Here is a 17,161-nt window from a genome sequence, read left to right as displayed (position 1 = left end):
ACAACGTACGGGTAAGACAATTATACGAGTAACTATATATCCAAATCACACAAACATCAATTTGGTGATGTAAAACCTTCATGAACAAGAGCCTGACCACAAGGTGGTGCCGGCGACGGGACGGTGCGGGCGATCGACGGTGCTTACGACGAAGATTTAGAAGGCACTAAGTAAACCACACCTACATATGCAAACTAAGTGTTATTTTTGACCTCGAGTTGCATATAAATCAAATACTAGAAAATATAATTCCTCCCAAATTAATCCCTATACAAAGCATTGCAAGAGCTAATCTAGCAATGAGAGTTGAAAGGACAAAGTTACTAACCTTTGTGATCATTTGAATGGATGGGGGCCTTCAAATCTTGACAAATTTTGGGCAAATTTGTTGAGGAGCTCGAGGAAGATTGAGGAAGAATAGAGGAAGTGAGGGGAAAGGGGAAGAATGGAGTGGCTCGGGTGGACGAAGGGTTTATGTACGTCGACCTTTAGTACCAGTTCGTGCCACGAACCAGTACTAAAGGTGCTGGACGGGCCCCCGACTGACAACATCCTGCCACCGCTCTCATTAGCACCGGTTCGTGCCACGAACCGATACTAATGGGAGCGGCCGGCTAGCCGTTGGAACCGGCACTAATGGACACATTAGTGCCGGCTCAAAATCGAACCGGCACTAGTGTGTCTCATATTAGGTTCTTTTTCTACTAGTGTCAAGCGTCTTGATTTATCTCTATAGATCTTGATGCTCAATATGTAAGCAGCTTCACCAAGGTCTTTCTTTGAAAAACTCCTTTCAAACACTCCTTTATGCTTTCCAGAAAATTCTACACCATTTCTGATCAACAATATGTCACAAACATATACATATCAGAAAGGCTGTAGTGCTCCCACTCACTTTCTTGTAAATACAGGCTTCACCGCAAGTCTGTATAAAACTATATGCTTTAATCAATTTATCAAAGCATATATTCCAACTCCAAGAAGTTTGCACCAGTCTATAGATGGATTGCTGGAGCTTGCACATTTTGTTAGCACCTTTATGATTGACAAAACCTTCTGGTTGCATCATATACAACTCTACTTTAATAAATCCATTTAAGGAATGCAGTTTTGTTATCCATTTGCAAGATTTCATAAAATGCAGCAATTGCTAACATGATTCGGACAGACTTTTAGCATCGATACAAGTGAGAAAATCTCATTGTAGTCAACATCTTGAACTTGTTGAAAACCTTTTTTGACAATTCAAGCTTTGTAGATAGCAACACTACTATCAGTGTCCGTCTTCCTCTTAAAGATCCATTTATTCTCTATGGCTTACCGATCATCGGGAAAGTCAACCAAAGTCCACACTTTGTTCTTATAGATGGATCCATCTTAGATTTCATGGCCTCAAGCCATTCCGCGGAATCTGGGCTCATCATCGCTTCCTCATAGTTCGTAGGTTCGTCATGGTCTAGTAACATGACTTCCAGAACTATTTAACGTACCACTCTGGTGCGGAACGTACTCTGGTTGACCTACAAGGTTTGGTAGTAACTTGATCTGAAGTTTCATGATCATTATCATTAGCTTCCTCACTAATTGGTGTAGGAATCACTGGAACTGATTTCTGTGATAAACTACTTTCCAATTTGGGAGAAGGTACAATTACCTCATGATACATCTCCAACGCATCTATAATTTTTGATTGTTCCATTCTATTATGTTATATGTTTTGGATGTTTAATGGGCTTTATAATACACTTTTATATTATTTTTGGGAATAACCTACTAACCGGAGGCCCATGCCAGATTTCTGTTTTTTTTGCCTATTTCAGTGTTTCGCAGAAAAGGAATATCATACGGAATCCAAACGGAATGAAACCTTCTGGAGAGTTATTTTTGGAACAAACGCAATCCAGGGGACTTGGAGTGGACGTCAAGAAAGAAGCGAGGAGGCCAGGAGGCAGGGAGGCGCGCCTGCCCCCTGGGCGCGCCCTCCCCCTCGTGGGCCCCTCGCAGCTCCACCGACCTACTTCTTCCTCCTATATATACCTACGTACCCCGAAAACATCCAGGAGCACCACGAAACCCTATTTCCACCGCCGCAACCTTCTGTACCCGTGAGATCCCATCTTGGGGACTTTTCCGGCGCTCCGCCGGAGGGGGCATTGATCACGGAGGGCTTCTACATCAACACCATAGCCTCTCCGATGATGTGTGAGTAGTTTACCTCAGACCTTCGGGTCCATAGTTATTAGCTAGATGGCTTCTTATTTCTCTTTGGATCTCAATACAAAGTTCTCCTCATTTCTCTTGGAGATCTATTCGATGTAATCTTGTTTTGCGGTGTGTTTGTCGAGATCCGATGAATTGTGGGTTTATGATCAAGATTATCTATGAGCAATATTTGAATCTCCTCTGAATTCTTTTATGTATGATTGGTTATCTTTGCAAGTCTCTTCGAATTATCAGTTTGGTTTAGCCTACTAGATTGATCTTTCTTGCACTAGGAGAAGTGCTTAGCTTTGGGTTTAGTCTTGCGGTGCTCGATCCCAGTGACAGTAGGGGAAATGACACGTATTGTATTGTTGCCATCGAGGATAAAAAGGTGGGGTTTATATCATATTGCTTGAGTTTATCCCTCTACATCATGTCATCTTGCTTAAAGCGTTACTCCATTCTTATGAACTTAATACTCTAGATGCATGCTGGATAGCAGTCGATGTGTGGAGTAATAGTAGTAGTTGCAGGCAGGAGTCGGTCTACTTGTTATGGACGTGATGCCTGTATACATGATCATACCTAGATATTCTCATAGCTATGCTCAATTCTATCAATTGCTCGACAGTAATTCGTTCACCCACCGTAATACTTATGCTCTTGAGAGAAGCCACTAGTGAAACCTATGGCCCCCGGGTCTATTTTCCATTATATTTATCTTCCTCAACTTGCTATTTTTGTTACCGTTTATTTTGCAATCTATACTTTTCAATCTATATCATAAAAGTACCAAAAATATTATCTTATTATCTCTATCAGATCTCACTTTTGCAAGTGGCCGTGAAGGGATTGACAACCCCTTTATCGCGTTGGTTGCAAGGTTCTTATTTGTTTGTGTAGGTGCGTGGGACTTGAGCATGGTCTCCTACTGGATTGATACCTTGGTTCTCAAAACTGAGGGAAATACTTACGCTACTTTACTGCATCACCCTTTCCTCTTCAAGGGAAAACCAACGCAGTGCTCAAGAGGTAGCAAAAAGGATTTCTGGCGCCGTTGCCGGGGAGGTTTATGCCAAGTCAAGTCAAGATTTGATCTCCCGACAACTCGCCGATTTCTGGCGCCATTGCCGGGGAGTCTACACACAAGTCAAGACATACCAAGTACCCATCACAAACTCTTATCCCTCGCATTACATTATTTGCCATTTGCCTCTCGTTTTCCTCTCCCCCACTTCACCCTTGCCGTTTTATTCGCCTTCTTCCCATATGGCTTTCTGTTTGTGTTTCCACGTGCCTTCTATTTGCTTGCATCTTTGCTTGCTAAAAATCTATTGATATGGATCCACCTTCAAGTGTTCTACTTGGATCATCTTTGATCCTTATGCGCTCGTGCTGAAACCCCAACTAGCCTAGTTGATGGGAAATCTTTAGATGAGCATGCTCATTTTGTGCGTCACCGTTTGTCTGAAAAAGGGAAACTCTTATGGAATCAAATAAACAGATTGCTGTGTTACGCTTGGAATCTTTGTGAAATTTGTGATATTACTTGTTGCTCCAAGAACCCTAAAAAACACCTTCCCTACCTATGTGAGTTTAATGAAAATGAAATCTTATCTTCTTATGCAAATTGAAGAATTTTTCGCTTTTAAGGGTGCTTATGAAGTCGCTTCTTTGATTGAAAAGTATGATATTACTCTTTACAAATCTGAAAATTTTGAAATACTTGAATATTGCTATGAAAACTATGCTCTTAATGTCTATATCAAAGAATTTTTTGAAAGAATGATAGCTGCTTCTAAAGAAAATAATGATATGCATGAATCTATAGATAATTATGATTCCCGTGATTCGATTGAAATATCCCTTGATGAACATGATGCTTCTTGTGTCCATGATGCCAATATTTATGAAGATGAATTTGCTTTGGTTCCTTATGTTAAACATGAGATCGTTGATATTTCACCCATACTTGATAGTCCTTGAATAAAAAGCATGATTGCAATGATTTTACTATAAACTCTCTTGATGTCAATTGTGCTAATAATATGCAAAACCCTAAGCTTGGGGATACTAAGATTGCTATGTATACTACTTGTTGCAATGATCATGATTGGGGTGATTCTTCTTATGATCTTGAAAATTTATTTAAGCCCCATGATGAATATGAGATTGATAATAGTGTTTGCAATAATATTAAAAGTGGGTTCGGAGAGGTCATGCCTTTATTTTATGATAATCCCACTATTTTGGAAGAGTGTCAACTTCGCATGCGTGTGGATCTTGTTAAGAATATGTTATGTGATAGCTATTTTTTTGAATTTGCCTATGATCCTACATGTAATTATTATGAGGGAGGAAAATCTGGTTGTAGAAGTTTTCATCTTACTAAATTATCTCTCGTCATGTTGAGATTGCTATCGTCTCTTTCTTCTTCCTTGCATATGCTAATTTTTGCTTCCTATGATAATTTGTTTGCTTATAAAATGCCTATGCATAGGAAGTATGTTAGACTTAGATGTGTTTATCACGAGTTCTATGATGCTCTCTTTGTGCTTTAATTCCTATCTTTTATGTGAGCATCATCGAAATCTCAATGCCTAGCTAAAAAGGCTTTAAAGAAAAGCGCTTGTTGGAAGACAAAACCCAATATATTTGTTTTATGTTTTTGAATAAATATTTGTTTAGCCTCTGGTTAGATTTGTTTTTATGTTTTAATTAGTGTTTGTTCCAAGTAATACCTATAGGATCTTCTTGGGTGATAGTTATTTGATCTTGCTGTAAAAAACAGAAACTTTGTGCGCACGAGATTAGTTTTCATAAATCACAGAAATGTGTTTTTCAGTTGATTATTATTGCAGTAGATCAATAAACAAATTATCTAGGACTTCCTATTTTTGTAGAATTGTTTAGGTTCCAGACGTTTGCGTTTGATACAGATTACTACAGACTGTTCTGTTTTTGACAGATTCTGTTTTTCATGTGTCGTTTGCTTATTTTGATGAATCTATGGTTAGTAAAAGAGCGTATGAACCATAGAGAAGTTGGAATAAAGTAGGTTTAACACCAATAGAAATAAAGAATGAGTTCATTACAGTACCTTAAAGTGGTGGTTTGTTTTATCTCGCTAACGGAGCTCATGAGATTTTCTGTTGAGTTTTGTGTTGTGAAGTTTTCCTGTTTTGGGTAAAGATTTGATGGATTATGGAATAAGGAGTGGCAAGAGCCTAAGCTTGATGATTCCCAAGGCACCCGAAGGTAAAATTCAAGGACAACCAAAAGGCTAAGCTTGGGGATGCCCTGGAAGGCATCCCCTCTTTCGTCTTCGTCCATTGGTAACTTTACTTGATGCTACATTTTTATTCACCACATGATATGTGTTTTGCTTGGAGCGTCTTGTATGATTTGAGTCTTTGTTTTTTTGTTTACCACAATCATCTTTGCTGTACACACCTTTTGAGGGAGACACACATGATTCGGAATTTATTAGAATACTCTATGTGCTTCACTTATATCTTTTGAGCTAGATAATTTTGCTCTAGTGCTTCACTTATATCTTTTAGAGCGCGGTGGTGGTTTTATTTTTATAGAAAATATTGATCTCTCATGCTTCACTTATATTATTTTTAGAGTCTTTCAGAACAGCATGGTATTTGCTTTGGTTGAAATTAGTCCTAAAGTAATATGCATCCAAGATAGGTATAATAAAAACTATCATATAAAGTGCAATGAATACTATGAGAAGTTTGATACTTGATGATTGTTTTGAGATATGGGGATGGTGATATTGGAGTCATGCTAGTGTAGTAATTGTGAATTTGAGGAATACTTTTGTTAGTTTGTGATTCCCGTAGCATGCACGTATGGTGAACCGTTATGTGATGAAGCTAGAGCATGATTTATTTATTGATTGCCTTCCTTATGTGTGGAGGTCGGGATCGCGCGATGGTTAACTCCTACCAACCCTTCCCCTAGGAGCATGCGTGTAGTACTTTGTTTTTGATTACCTGTATATTTTTGCAATAAGTATGCGAGTTCTTTATGACTAATGTTGAGTCCATGGATATTACGCACTCTCACCCTTCCACCATTGCTAGCCTCTCTAATATCGCGCAACTTTCGCCGGTATCATACACCCACCATATACCTTCCTCAAAACAGCCACCATACCTACCTATTATGGCATTTTCATAGCCATTCCGAGATATATTGCCATGCAACTTTTCACCGTTCCTTTTATTATGACACGCTCCACCATTTTCATATTGCTTTGCATGATCATATAGTTGACATTGTATTTGTGGCAAAGCCACCATTCATAATTCTTTCATACATGTCACTCTTGATTCATTGCATATCCTGGTACAGCGCCGTAGGCATTCACATAGAGTCATATTTTGTTCTAAGTATCGAGTTGTAATTCTTGAGTTGTAAGTAAATAAAAGTGTGATGGTCTTCATTAATAGAGCATTGTCCCAGTGAGGAAAGGATGATGGAGACTATGATTCCCCCACAAGTCGGGATGAGACTCCGGACGAAAAATAAAAAATATTATAAAAAAAGAGGCCAAAAAAAGAGAAGGCCCAAAAAAATGAGAGAAAAAGAGAGAAGGGGCAATGCTACTATCCTTTACCACACTTGTGCTTCAAAGTAGCACCATGATCTTCATGATAGAAGTCTCCTATGTTGTCACTTTCATATACTAGTGGGAATTTTTCATTGTAGAACTTGTCTTGTATATTCCAATGATGGGCTTCCTCAAATTGCCCTAGGTCTTCGTGAGCAAGCAAGTTGGATGCACACCCACTAAGTTTCTTTTGTTGAGCTGCCATACACTTATAGCTCTAGTGCATCCGTTGCATGGCAATCCCTACTCACTCACATTGATATCTATTAATGGGCATCTCCATAGCCTATTGATACGCCTAGTTGATGTGAGACTATCTTCTCCCATTTGTCTTCTCCACAACCACCATTCTATTCCACGTATAGTGCTATGTCCATGGCTCACGCTCATGTATTGCATGAAAGTCGAAAAAGTTTGAGAATACAAAATTATGAAACCATTGCTTGGCTAAACCGGGGTTGTGCATGATTTAAATATTTTGTGTGATGAAGATAGAGCATAGCCAAATCATATGATTTTGTAGGGATAACTTTCTTTATCCATGTTATTTTGAGAAGACATGATTACTTTATTAGTATGCTTGAAGTATTATTATCCTTATGTCAATATTAAACTTTTATCTTGAATCTTTCAGATCTGAACATTCATGCCACAATAAAGAGATTATATTGAGAATTATGTTAGGTAGCATTCCACATCAAAAATTCTGTTTTTATCATTTACCTACTCGAGGACGAGCAGGAATTAAGCTTGGGGATGCTTAATACGTCTCCAACGTATCTATAATTTTTGATTGTTCTATGCTATTATGTTATCTATTTGGGATGTTTAATGGGCTTTATTATACACTTTTATATTATTTTGAGACTAACCTACTAACCGGAGGCCCATGCCAGATTGCTGTTTTTTTGCCTATTTCAGTGTTTCGCAGAAAAGGAATATCAAACGGAATCCAAACGAAATGAAACCTTCGGGAGAGTTATTTTTGGAACAAACGCAATCCAGGGGACTTGGAGTGGACGTCAAGAAAGAAGCAAGGAGTCCACGAGGCAGGGAGGCGCGCCTGCCCCCCCTAGGCGCGCCCTCCCCGCTCGTGGCCCCTCGCAGCTCCACCGACCTACTTCTTCCTCCTATATATACCTACGTACACCGAAAACATCCAGGAGCACCACGAAACCATTTTTCCACCACCGCAACCTTCTGTACCTGTGAGATCCCATCTTGGGGCCTGAGGGAGTCCTGGACTAGGGGGTGTCCGGATAGCCGAACTATCATCTTTGGCCGGACTCCAAGACTATGAAGATACAAGATTGAAGACTCCGTCCCGTGTCCGGATGGGACTTTCCTTGGCGAGGAAGGCAAGCTTGGCGATACGGATATGTAGATCTCCTACCATTGTAACCGACTCTGTGTAATCCTAGCCCTGTCCGGTGTCTATATAAACCGGAGGGTTTTAGTCCATAGGACAAACAACAATCATACCATAGGCTAGCTTCTAGGGTTTAGCCTCTTTGATCTCGTGGTAGATCTACTCTTGTACTACCCATATCATCAATATTAATCAAGCAGGAGTAGGGTTTTACCTCCACCGAGAGGGCCCGAACCTGGGTAAAAACATCATGTCCCTTGTCTCCTGTTACCATCCGCCTAGACGTACAGTTTGGGACTCCCTACCCGAGATCCGCCAGTTTTGACACCGACATTGGTGCTTTCGTTGAGAGTTCCTCTGTGTCTTCACCTTTAGGCCCGATGGCTCCATCGATCATCAACAACGACGCGGTCTAGGGCGAGACTTTTCTCCCCAGACAGATCTTCGTATTCGGCAGCTTTGCACTGTGGGCCAACTCGCTTGGCCATCTGAAGCAGATTGAAAGCTACGCCCCTGGCCATCAGGTCAGATTTGGAAGTTTGAACTATACTGCTGACGTCCACGGAGACTTGATCTTCGATGGGTTCGAGTCACAGCCAAGCGCGCCGCACTGTCACGATGGGCATGATCTAGCTCTGTTGCCGGACAGTGCCCTGGAGGCCGCACAAGTGTCCGCTTCGACCCTTAGCTCGGAGCCGACTTTGCCAATCGAGGATGGGTGGCTAGACACCGCCTCGGGGGCTGCGGCGATTGAGCCGAACACCATCCCTGTCCTTCGCAAAGCCTGTGACTCCGAGGTGCCGGACTCCTCTCCGGACTCCGAACCTCCCACGCCCCTACCAATCAAATCCGATCGGGCGCCGGTTATGGAGTTCACTGCCGCGGACATCTTTCAGCACTCGCCCTTTGGCGACATCTTGAATTCACTAAAGTCTCCCTCTTTATCAGGAGAGCCCTGGCCGGACTATGGTCAGGAAGGTTGGGGTGCGGACGACGAAGAAATTCAACGCCCACCCACCACCCACTTGGTAGCCACTGTCAATGATTTAACCGACATGCTCGACGTTGACTCCGAAGACATCGACGGTATGGATGACAATGCCGGAGACGACCAAGAACCAGCGCCTACAGGGCACTGAAAGGCCACCTCAACTCACGGTGTATATATGGTGGATACACCTAAATGAAGCGATAACGAGGAACAACGGGACGCCGCTAAGGATAATTCCCTCGAAAAGCAGTCAAAACGGTGACGTAAGTGCCGCTCAAAGTCCCGCCTCGACAAAGATAGCACCCATACAGACCCAGCCATAGAGCAGGGCGAACCGGTGGACAACGAACAAGCCCCCGAGCAACCATCCGAACAGGATAACTTGGATAAACAATCCGTCACCGGCGAAGATAACAGTCCGGACGATCTCACACCGGACACATCGTTGGAGCAGAAGAACCTCCACCAAAGGCTTGTCGCCATTGCACGTAGTCTGAAGAAGCAGAAACGGAAGCTCAAAACAGTGGAAGACGCACTCAGAATGAGATGGAGCAAAGTACTCAACACCGCAGACAAATATGGCGATAGTCGCCAAACAAAGAGCTACCCGAAGCGCAAACTACTGCCCGAATTTGGCGAAGAGGCCGTAGAGCCCCCACAATCAAAGAACAAAAAGGCTGCCCGGTCAGATAGACGACCACACAACAGACACAGAGCGGCAAATGGTGCCGCACATAAGCCGGCACACGATCCGCATAAGGATTCGCCCCAAAAGGATGGCCCAGTTAGGTCTATCTATGGGCCAAGAAAGCAAGCTCTAGAAAGCAATGCAACACGTCGAGTATACGAACATCACGGCACACCCAAATACAGGGGTGCCGCACACCCCCTATGTTTCACCGATGAGGTGCTGGATCATGAATTTCCAGTGGGATTCAAGCCCGTAAACATAGAGGCATACGATGGAACAATAGACCCTGGAGTCTGGATTGTGGATTACATCCTACACATACATATGGCTAGAGGAGATGATCTCCACGCCATAAAATACTTACCCCTCAAGCTCAAAGGTCCAGCCCGGCATTGGCTCAAAAGCCTCGCAGAAAATACCATTGGAAGTTGGGAAGAGCTCGAGGACGCGTTTCGGGCAAATTTTCAAGGGACTTATGTCCGCCCTCCGGATGCAGACAATTTAAGTAACATAATTCAACATCCCGGAGAGTCAGCCTGCAAATTCTGGAATAGGTTCCTCACCAAAAAGAACCAAATAGTCGACTGTCCGGACGCCGAAGCCTTAGCAGCTTTCAAACATAACGTCCGAGACGAATGGCTTGCCAGACATCTCGGCCAGGAAAAGCCAAGAACAATGGCCGCATTAACAAGCCTCATGACCCGCTTTTGTGCGGGAGAGGATAGTTGGCTGGCAAGATGCAGTACCAGTGACCCAAGTACGTCCGAAGTCAGGGATGGAAATGGGAAACCACGACGCAGCAAGGACCAGCGCCGGAGTAAGGGAAATAGTCCGAAGAGCACGGCAGTCAAAGCCGGATTCAAAAGCTCTCGGCAGAACAACAAAAAACTGCCTCTTAAGGACAACAGCGACGAGCTATCCAACCTAAACAAAATCTTGGACAAGATATGCCAAATCCACAGTACCCCCGGGAATCCTGCAAACCATACCCACAGAGATTGTTGGGTCTTCAAACAGTCCGGCCGACTTAACGCCGAACACAAGGGGCTCGACACACCAAGTGAGGACAATGACGAACCCCTCAAGCAGAGCACCGGAAAACAAAGGAATTTCCCACAAGAGGTCAAAACAGTAAACTTGCTTCAAGTGACAACGGGGAAAAATAGAGCGGCGCCCATTGAAATACGCGCCGCACGGTCTACCCCAGCGGAGTCCGAACACTGGTTGTCAAAACCAATCACCTTCGACCATCAGGACTACTCCAGAAGTATCTGGACTACAGGATGGACTGATGCCTTGATATTAGATCCTATAATCGACGGACTACAATTTACTCAAGTCCTAATGGACAGCGGCAGTGATCTAAACCTGCTATATCAGGACACAATCCGCAGAATGGGGATAGACCCAACCAAAATTTGCCATAGCAACACTTCCTTTAAAGGAGCGATGCCAGGCCCATATGCCCATTGTACGGGCTCTCTACTACTAGAAGTTGTGTTCGGCTCATCCGACAACTTCCGTCGTGAAAAGTTAGTCTTCCACATCGCCCCATTTAAAAGTAGCTATCAAGCACTACTGGGACGCGGAGCTTTCGCCCGCTTTAACGCAATACCGCATTACGCATCTCTTACACTTAAAATGCCCGGTCCACGAGGCATCATCTCATTAAAGGGAAACTTTGAGTGTTCCTCGAATACGGAAGAACGTGAGACTGCCTTGACAGCCACACACTAATCCGGCTTTGCTGATCAAAGCACCTAAACAGGTCTTTCAGACCCCGGACACGGTTAGGCGAGTCCGGTATAAATAAACAAGGGGCTTACTAGCCGCGTACCCCCTTACAAGGGGCTCCACGCATGTACAACAAGAGATAATAAAGCTCAATTTTATTCATTTTTTGAATCATACTCTGTTTATATTAAAATACATTTTTTGCACAATCTATTTTTTCCCAACTAAGTTCTTCTCTTTTACAGATGAACATCGTGCTACACCCATCCAGGATACGGCACAACGGAGACACAGGCGCAGACGTGCAGTAGGGACCCGTTGCAAGGATTCTTGTCAGATTAAGACCCTGCGTAAACCTTTTTTACTGTCTCTTGTTGATACACATCCCCCGGTTTCTTGCTATAACCGAGGAGGAGGCTGGCGTTTTGGCATCGGCCGTGTCAGAAATTTTTGCGCGTACCTGGACACTAGGGGCTTAGGACATTGTTCTGCCCGTTTTCATAAAGACCGAATACCTTAGGGAGTGTTCGGCATCTCGAGTTAGGCCTTATATGCATCAGCTCCGAATCATGTCTTTGGTCAAATGTTGGGTTTGCCCGGCTCCTGTGTTTTGTTGCCTTACATTCCGCTCTATCGGCTAACGCGGCACCAGGAGAACTACTGCGATTGTGCCCCGGTTCGGCCGGGTGGGCACCTCACTAGAGAAAGCCGAAAACTGACTGTCATGATATAGCGTGAGACTGGTCAACCCCTCGATGACCCACTGGAATGTTTAGAATTCCTCCGCTTTAAGAAGGACCATTTCTCGGTCAGGCACATACACGCCCCGAATTCGGAGAGCGCGGTGCCCCTAGGGGCTATATAGTAGCCCCACCATCGAACTCCTATGGCTAAGTGAAAGTGATAAAGCATTATAGTCCGGTTGCCTAGTTTGCTACGCTATCACCTCCTTCACAGGACCAAGACGTTGGATTAAGTGTGAAAATGCGCTTTTTTTTGCAAACACCCCCGCACTATGTGCGTGGGGGCTGAAGCCGAAGACTGCCATCTTTCAGGTTATATACACATATACATTAACGGCCACACAGGAAGTATTTCAATACTTGAACGCACAAGTATAAAAGGCCCTTATATTATATTGAAACATTGTTTCACAAATCATACATGTCATTTGAACATAATATCCTTCGAGCATTGCGTCTCTATTAAACGAGCGCCCTGCAAGACTTCCTCAAAATAGTGCTCGGCAGGTACTCGGCTTCTGTCCGAATCCTGGGCTGCAACGTCGGTGGCCTTCATTTCTACCCAGTATGTTTTGACACGGGCAAGAGCCATCCGCGCACCCTCTATGCATGCCGACCGCTTCATTGCATTGATATGCGGCACCGCACCAAGGAACTGCTGCACCAAGCCAAAATAACTCTTCGGCTCGGGCCCTTTCGGCCACAAATGAGTCACGACATCCTTCATGGCAAGTCCGGACAACCTATTCAGCTCAGCCCATTTAACTAACCGATCAGTTAATGGAAGTGGACGCTCTGGACTATGGAACTGCGACCAAAAAAGCTCTTCCATTCCGTGATCCTTTTGGCCTCGGAAGTGTGCGACCGCGTCTGCGGCACTCGCCGCCAAATCCAGATAAGCATCCTTCGCACACTAAAGCTAGCCCAACTAAGCATACTTCGGATCCGTGAACTTCCTACGCAGCAGAAAGGGCTTTCCAGCCGCGATATCCCCGGCTTGACATAGCTCCTCCTTTATAGCTCACATAGCGGAGCGGGCATCCTTGGCTTCGGCGGTGGCCTTCTTCAGGTCCTCTTGCTCCGCTCGGCGTTCTTTTTCAAGAAACTCGTAGCGGTCGGTGGCATTCTTCAACTTCCCGGGCATCTCGGCCATTTCCTCCCTGCTTCGGCAGTGAGCAGCCTGTTTGGCTCTTAGCTCCTCGGCCGCCCTCAAGGCAGCCGCATCACTTTTTCTGGCTTGCTCCTTGACTCAGGCTAGCTCCGCCCGAAGGTTCTCCATAGCAGCGGCACCATCTGCATAAAGCACACATGTTGTAAGGCATGGGCGTCAAGCTCCCTTACCAGGTGTCCGCGGAGAAGTTGCATACCTTGTGACTCGTCAAGCCGCTTATTGACAAGCGCGATGTCTGCATCCGCCACGTCAAGTTGCCGCATCAGTTCGGCAAATTGACCAGTCCGGCTAGCCACCGGACGCTCCGCCACCTATATAGGATAGGCGACATCTTAAAACTGAGATTATGATCCTCGGTGCGCTATCACTCTCGACAACGTGCCGAGTCTCAGGGGCTACTATCTATACAGGGCGCATTCTATATGCAAAACTGTCAGAAGGTATATCATTTTCGCGTACCTCAAACCCCATCAGTAAACTTCTGACGGCTTCATGCAATCCACTCTCAGCGGATGAAATCCTTTCAATCACCGTACCCATTAACGCATGGTGATCTTCTGAGATAGACGCTCGCCCGAGCAGATCCTTCAGCTCCTCCGACCGAACACCAGCTGGTGTCGGACCTCCCGGCCCTGCCGGACTCGGGTAAACCCTCCACGATGACACCTCAGGGTCGTCCGCCCCGCATGACGGTGCGGCAGATGGAGGCGTTTCGCTCTCCATCATCTCCGGACGAAGATCCCCCGAAGATGAGCTCTGCTGAGAAGGGCTGAGATCCGAACTACAAGGTAAAACTTTGGTTATCTTCTGAAATAAAAACAGGGATGTCCCTTATTACAAAACTCCCCTTTCTACTTATGGCTCGCTGGAGGGCTGATTCCCTTGGGGAAATAGTGCGGCCGGGGCTTCTCCTGGCACAAGACCCTCTGGTGAGGATTTCTTCCCCTGCTTTGAGGCCTTGGCTTCCGGATCCTCAGAAGCGGTCCTCTTCTCCCCCTGGAGGGAGGGATCCTCGATCCCCCCTTCCTTGAAAGCCTCCTTCGCGGAGGCAGTAGCTTCCCTGTTCCCCCCTTTTCCCTCTTCCAAAGGCGCAGCCTCCAGCATCTTGGTTAACACCGGATCCGGCATGGTCTCAGGGAGGGGGGCCGTACACCTTATTAGTTTTGCTTTCGCTATCCACTCATGTTTAAGGGACAACTCTTTAAAGGGCAAGTTTATGATAAATGTACGGATAGCGTGTCCAAGCACGGGGCTACTTACTTGAGTATCTGGGCGATTGCAGCTCAAACCTGCGTCCTCGGTCCATTACGGACACATCTCTTGTGATCCAAAGAACAGTTTATACATCTCCACGGGCGTTGCGCCCATGGAGTGTTGGAGAGCTCGTGGTCCCTCCGGGTTAAATTCCCATAGGCGGAGGGGGCGACGTTTGCAGGGCAGAAGGCGCCGAATCAGCATGACCTGCGCCACTACAACTAGATTGATCTCTCTCTCTTGGAGGTCTCGAATACAGCCCTGCAGCAGAGGAACGTCCTTGGACGGCCCCCAGTCGAGCCCTTTGTTGACCCATGACGCCAGCCGCTGTGGAGGACCTGGGCGGAAGGCAGGTGGCGCCACCCATTTGGTGCCCCTGGGAGCGGTGATGTACAACCACTCCTGTTGCCCTAGACCAAGCACCTCTTGAAAAGAGCCCTCGGGCCATGGAGCGTTAGCATTTTTGCTTACAACAGCCCCTCCGCACTCTGTCTGCTGCCCCTTGATCATCTTCGGCTCTACTTTGAAGGTCTTGAGCCACAATCCGAAGTGAGGGGTAATGCGGAGGAAGGCTTCACATACGACAATGAACGATGAGATGTGGAGGATGGACTTCGGATCCAAGTCGTGGAATTCCAGCCCATAATAAAACATGAGCCCCCTCACGAAGGGGTCCATCGGGAGGCCTAAACCCCGAAGGAAGTGAGACACGAACACCACACTCTCGCCAGGCTCGGGAGTAGGAATAACCTGCCCTTGGGCAGGCAGCCTATGCGAAATTTCGCCGGTTAGATACCTGGTGTCTCTCAGCTTTAGCACGTCTTCTTCCGTGACGGAAGGCATCCACCGACCTTGCAGGTCGGAGCCGGACATCGTCGAAGGTCTGAAGCGCCTAAATCTGGAGCTTTGGGTGTTGGAACTCGAGGCGAGGGGCGGATTCGATTGAGATTGAAAGAAAGGAGCGGGCCTTGGTCTCGTTATAAAGAGTTTGAATACCAAGAGCCCTCCCCGTGGCCATTTGGGATTCGCCTTCAATAGAGGGGGCGTGCCAACGGGCACGGTTGGGTTACCCACGCCCGTATTGATGAGAATCCCGGAATAAGGGGATACGATCTCTGCTTTGACAAGACGTGCCAAGGAAACCGCTTCGCTAAACGCGCTGAGGTGGAACAGTAAAAATGATTTGAATAAAGGCTTGGCCGTGGTGTGACGTCACGCCACGAAATACGTCAACAGATTGAACTTGCGTAAATATTATTCTCTCTACGGTGGCATGTGGATCATATTTTGCAGAGCCGGACACTATCCTGGTGTTCAAAATCTTCTATGAAGTATTCGGAGGAGGAACCCGCCTTGCAATGCCGAAGACAACATGCGTGCCGGACTCGTCATCATTGAAGCCTGCTTCAGGGGCTACTGAGGGAGTCCTGGACTAGGGGGTGTCCGGATAGCCGAACTATCATCTTTGGCCAGACTCCAAGACTATGAAGATACAAGATTGAAGACTCCGTCGCGTGTCCGGATGGGACTTTCCTTGGCGTGGAAGGCAAGCTTGGCGATACGGATATGTAGATCTCCTACCATTGTAACCGACTCTGTGTAACCCTAGCCCTGTCCGGTGTCCATATATACCGGAGGGTTTTAGTCCGTAGGACGAACAACAATCATACCATAGGCTAGCTTCGAGGGTTTAGCCTCTTTGATCTCGTGGTAGATCTACTCTTGTACTACCCATATCATCAATATTAATCAAGCAGCAGTAGGGTTTTACCTCGACCGAGAGGGCCCGAACCTGGGTAAAAACATCGTGTCCCTTGTCTCCTGTTACCATCCGCCTAGGCTCACAGTTCGGGACTCCCTACCCGAGATCTGCCGGTTTTGACACCGACAGGGCCTTTTCCGGTGCTCCGCCGGAGGGGGCATTGATCACGGAGGGCTTCTACATCAACACCATAGCCTCTCCGATGATGTGTGAGTAGTTTACCTCAGACCTTCGGGTCCATAGTTATTAGCTAGATGGCTTCTTCTTTCTCTTTGGATCTCAATACAAAGTTTTCCTCGTTTCTCTTGGAGATCTATTCGTTGTAATCTTCTTTTGCGGTGTGTTTGTCGAGATCCGATGAATTGTGGGTTGATACATCTCCAACGTATCTATAATTTATGAAGCATTCATGCTATTATATTATATGTTTTGGATGTTTACGAGCTTTATTATACACTTTTATATTATTTTTGGGACTAACCTATTAACCGGAGGCCCAGCCCATATTGTTGTTTTCTTGCCTATTTTAGTGTTTCGAAGAAAAGGAATATCAAACGGAGTCCAAACGGAATGAAACCTTCGGGAGCGTGATTTTTCGAACGAACGTGATCCAGGAA

General features: G+C 45.6%; 1 protein-coding gene across 1 annotated transcript; it reads left to right on the top strand.

Annotated features, from left to right (window-relative positions):
• Window positions 1-11,046: 11,046 nt before the first annotated feature.
• Window positions 11,047-11,709, top strand: LOC125532422 (the record flags this gene model as incomplete). Its single annotated transcript, XM_048696489.1, has 2 exons — window positions 11,047-11,565; window positions 11,658-11,709. Coding segments are annotated over 2 exons (571 nt in total), but the record flags the coding sequence as incomplete, so codon positions are not given.
• Window positions 11,710-17,161: the final 5,452 nt, after the last annotated feature.

Source organism: Triticum urartu, unplaced genomic scaffold (assembly GCF_003073215.2).
Source record: "Triticum urartu cultivar G1812 unplaced genomic scaffold, Tu2.1 TuUngrouped_contig_9887, whole genome shotgun sequence".
In the NCBI taxonomy this organism is placed as follows: Eukaryota; Viridiplantae; Streptophyta; class Magnoliopsida; order Poales; family Poaceae; genus Triticum; species Triticum urartu.
Note: the sequence above shows the minus strand (reverse complement) of the source record. Positions and strands in the feature narration are given on the sequence as shown.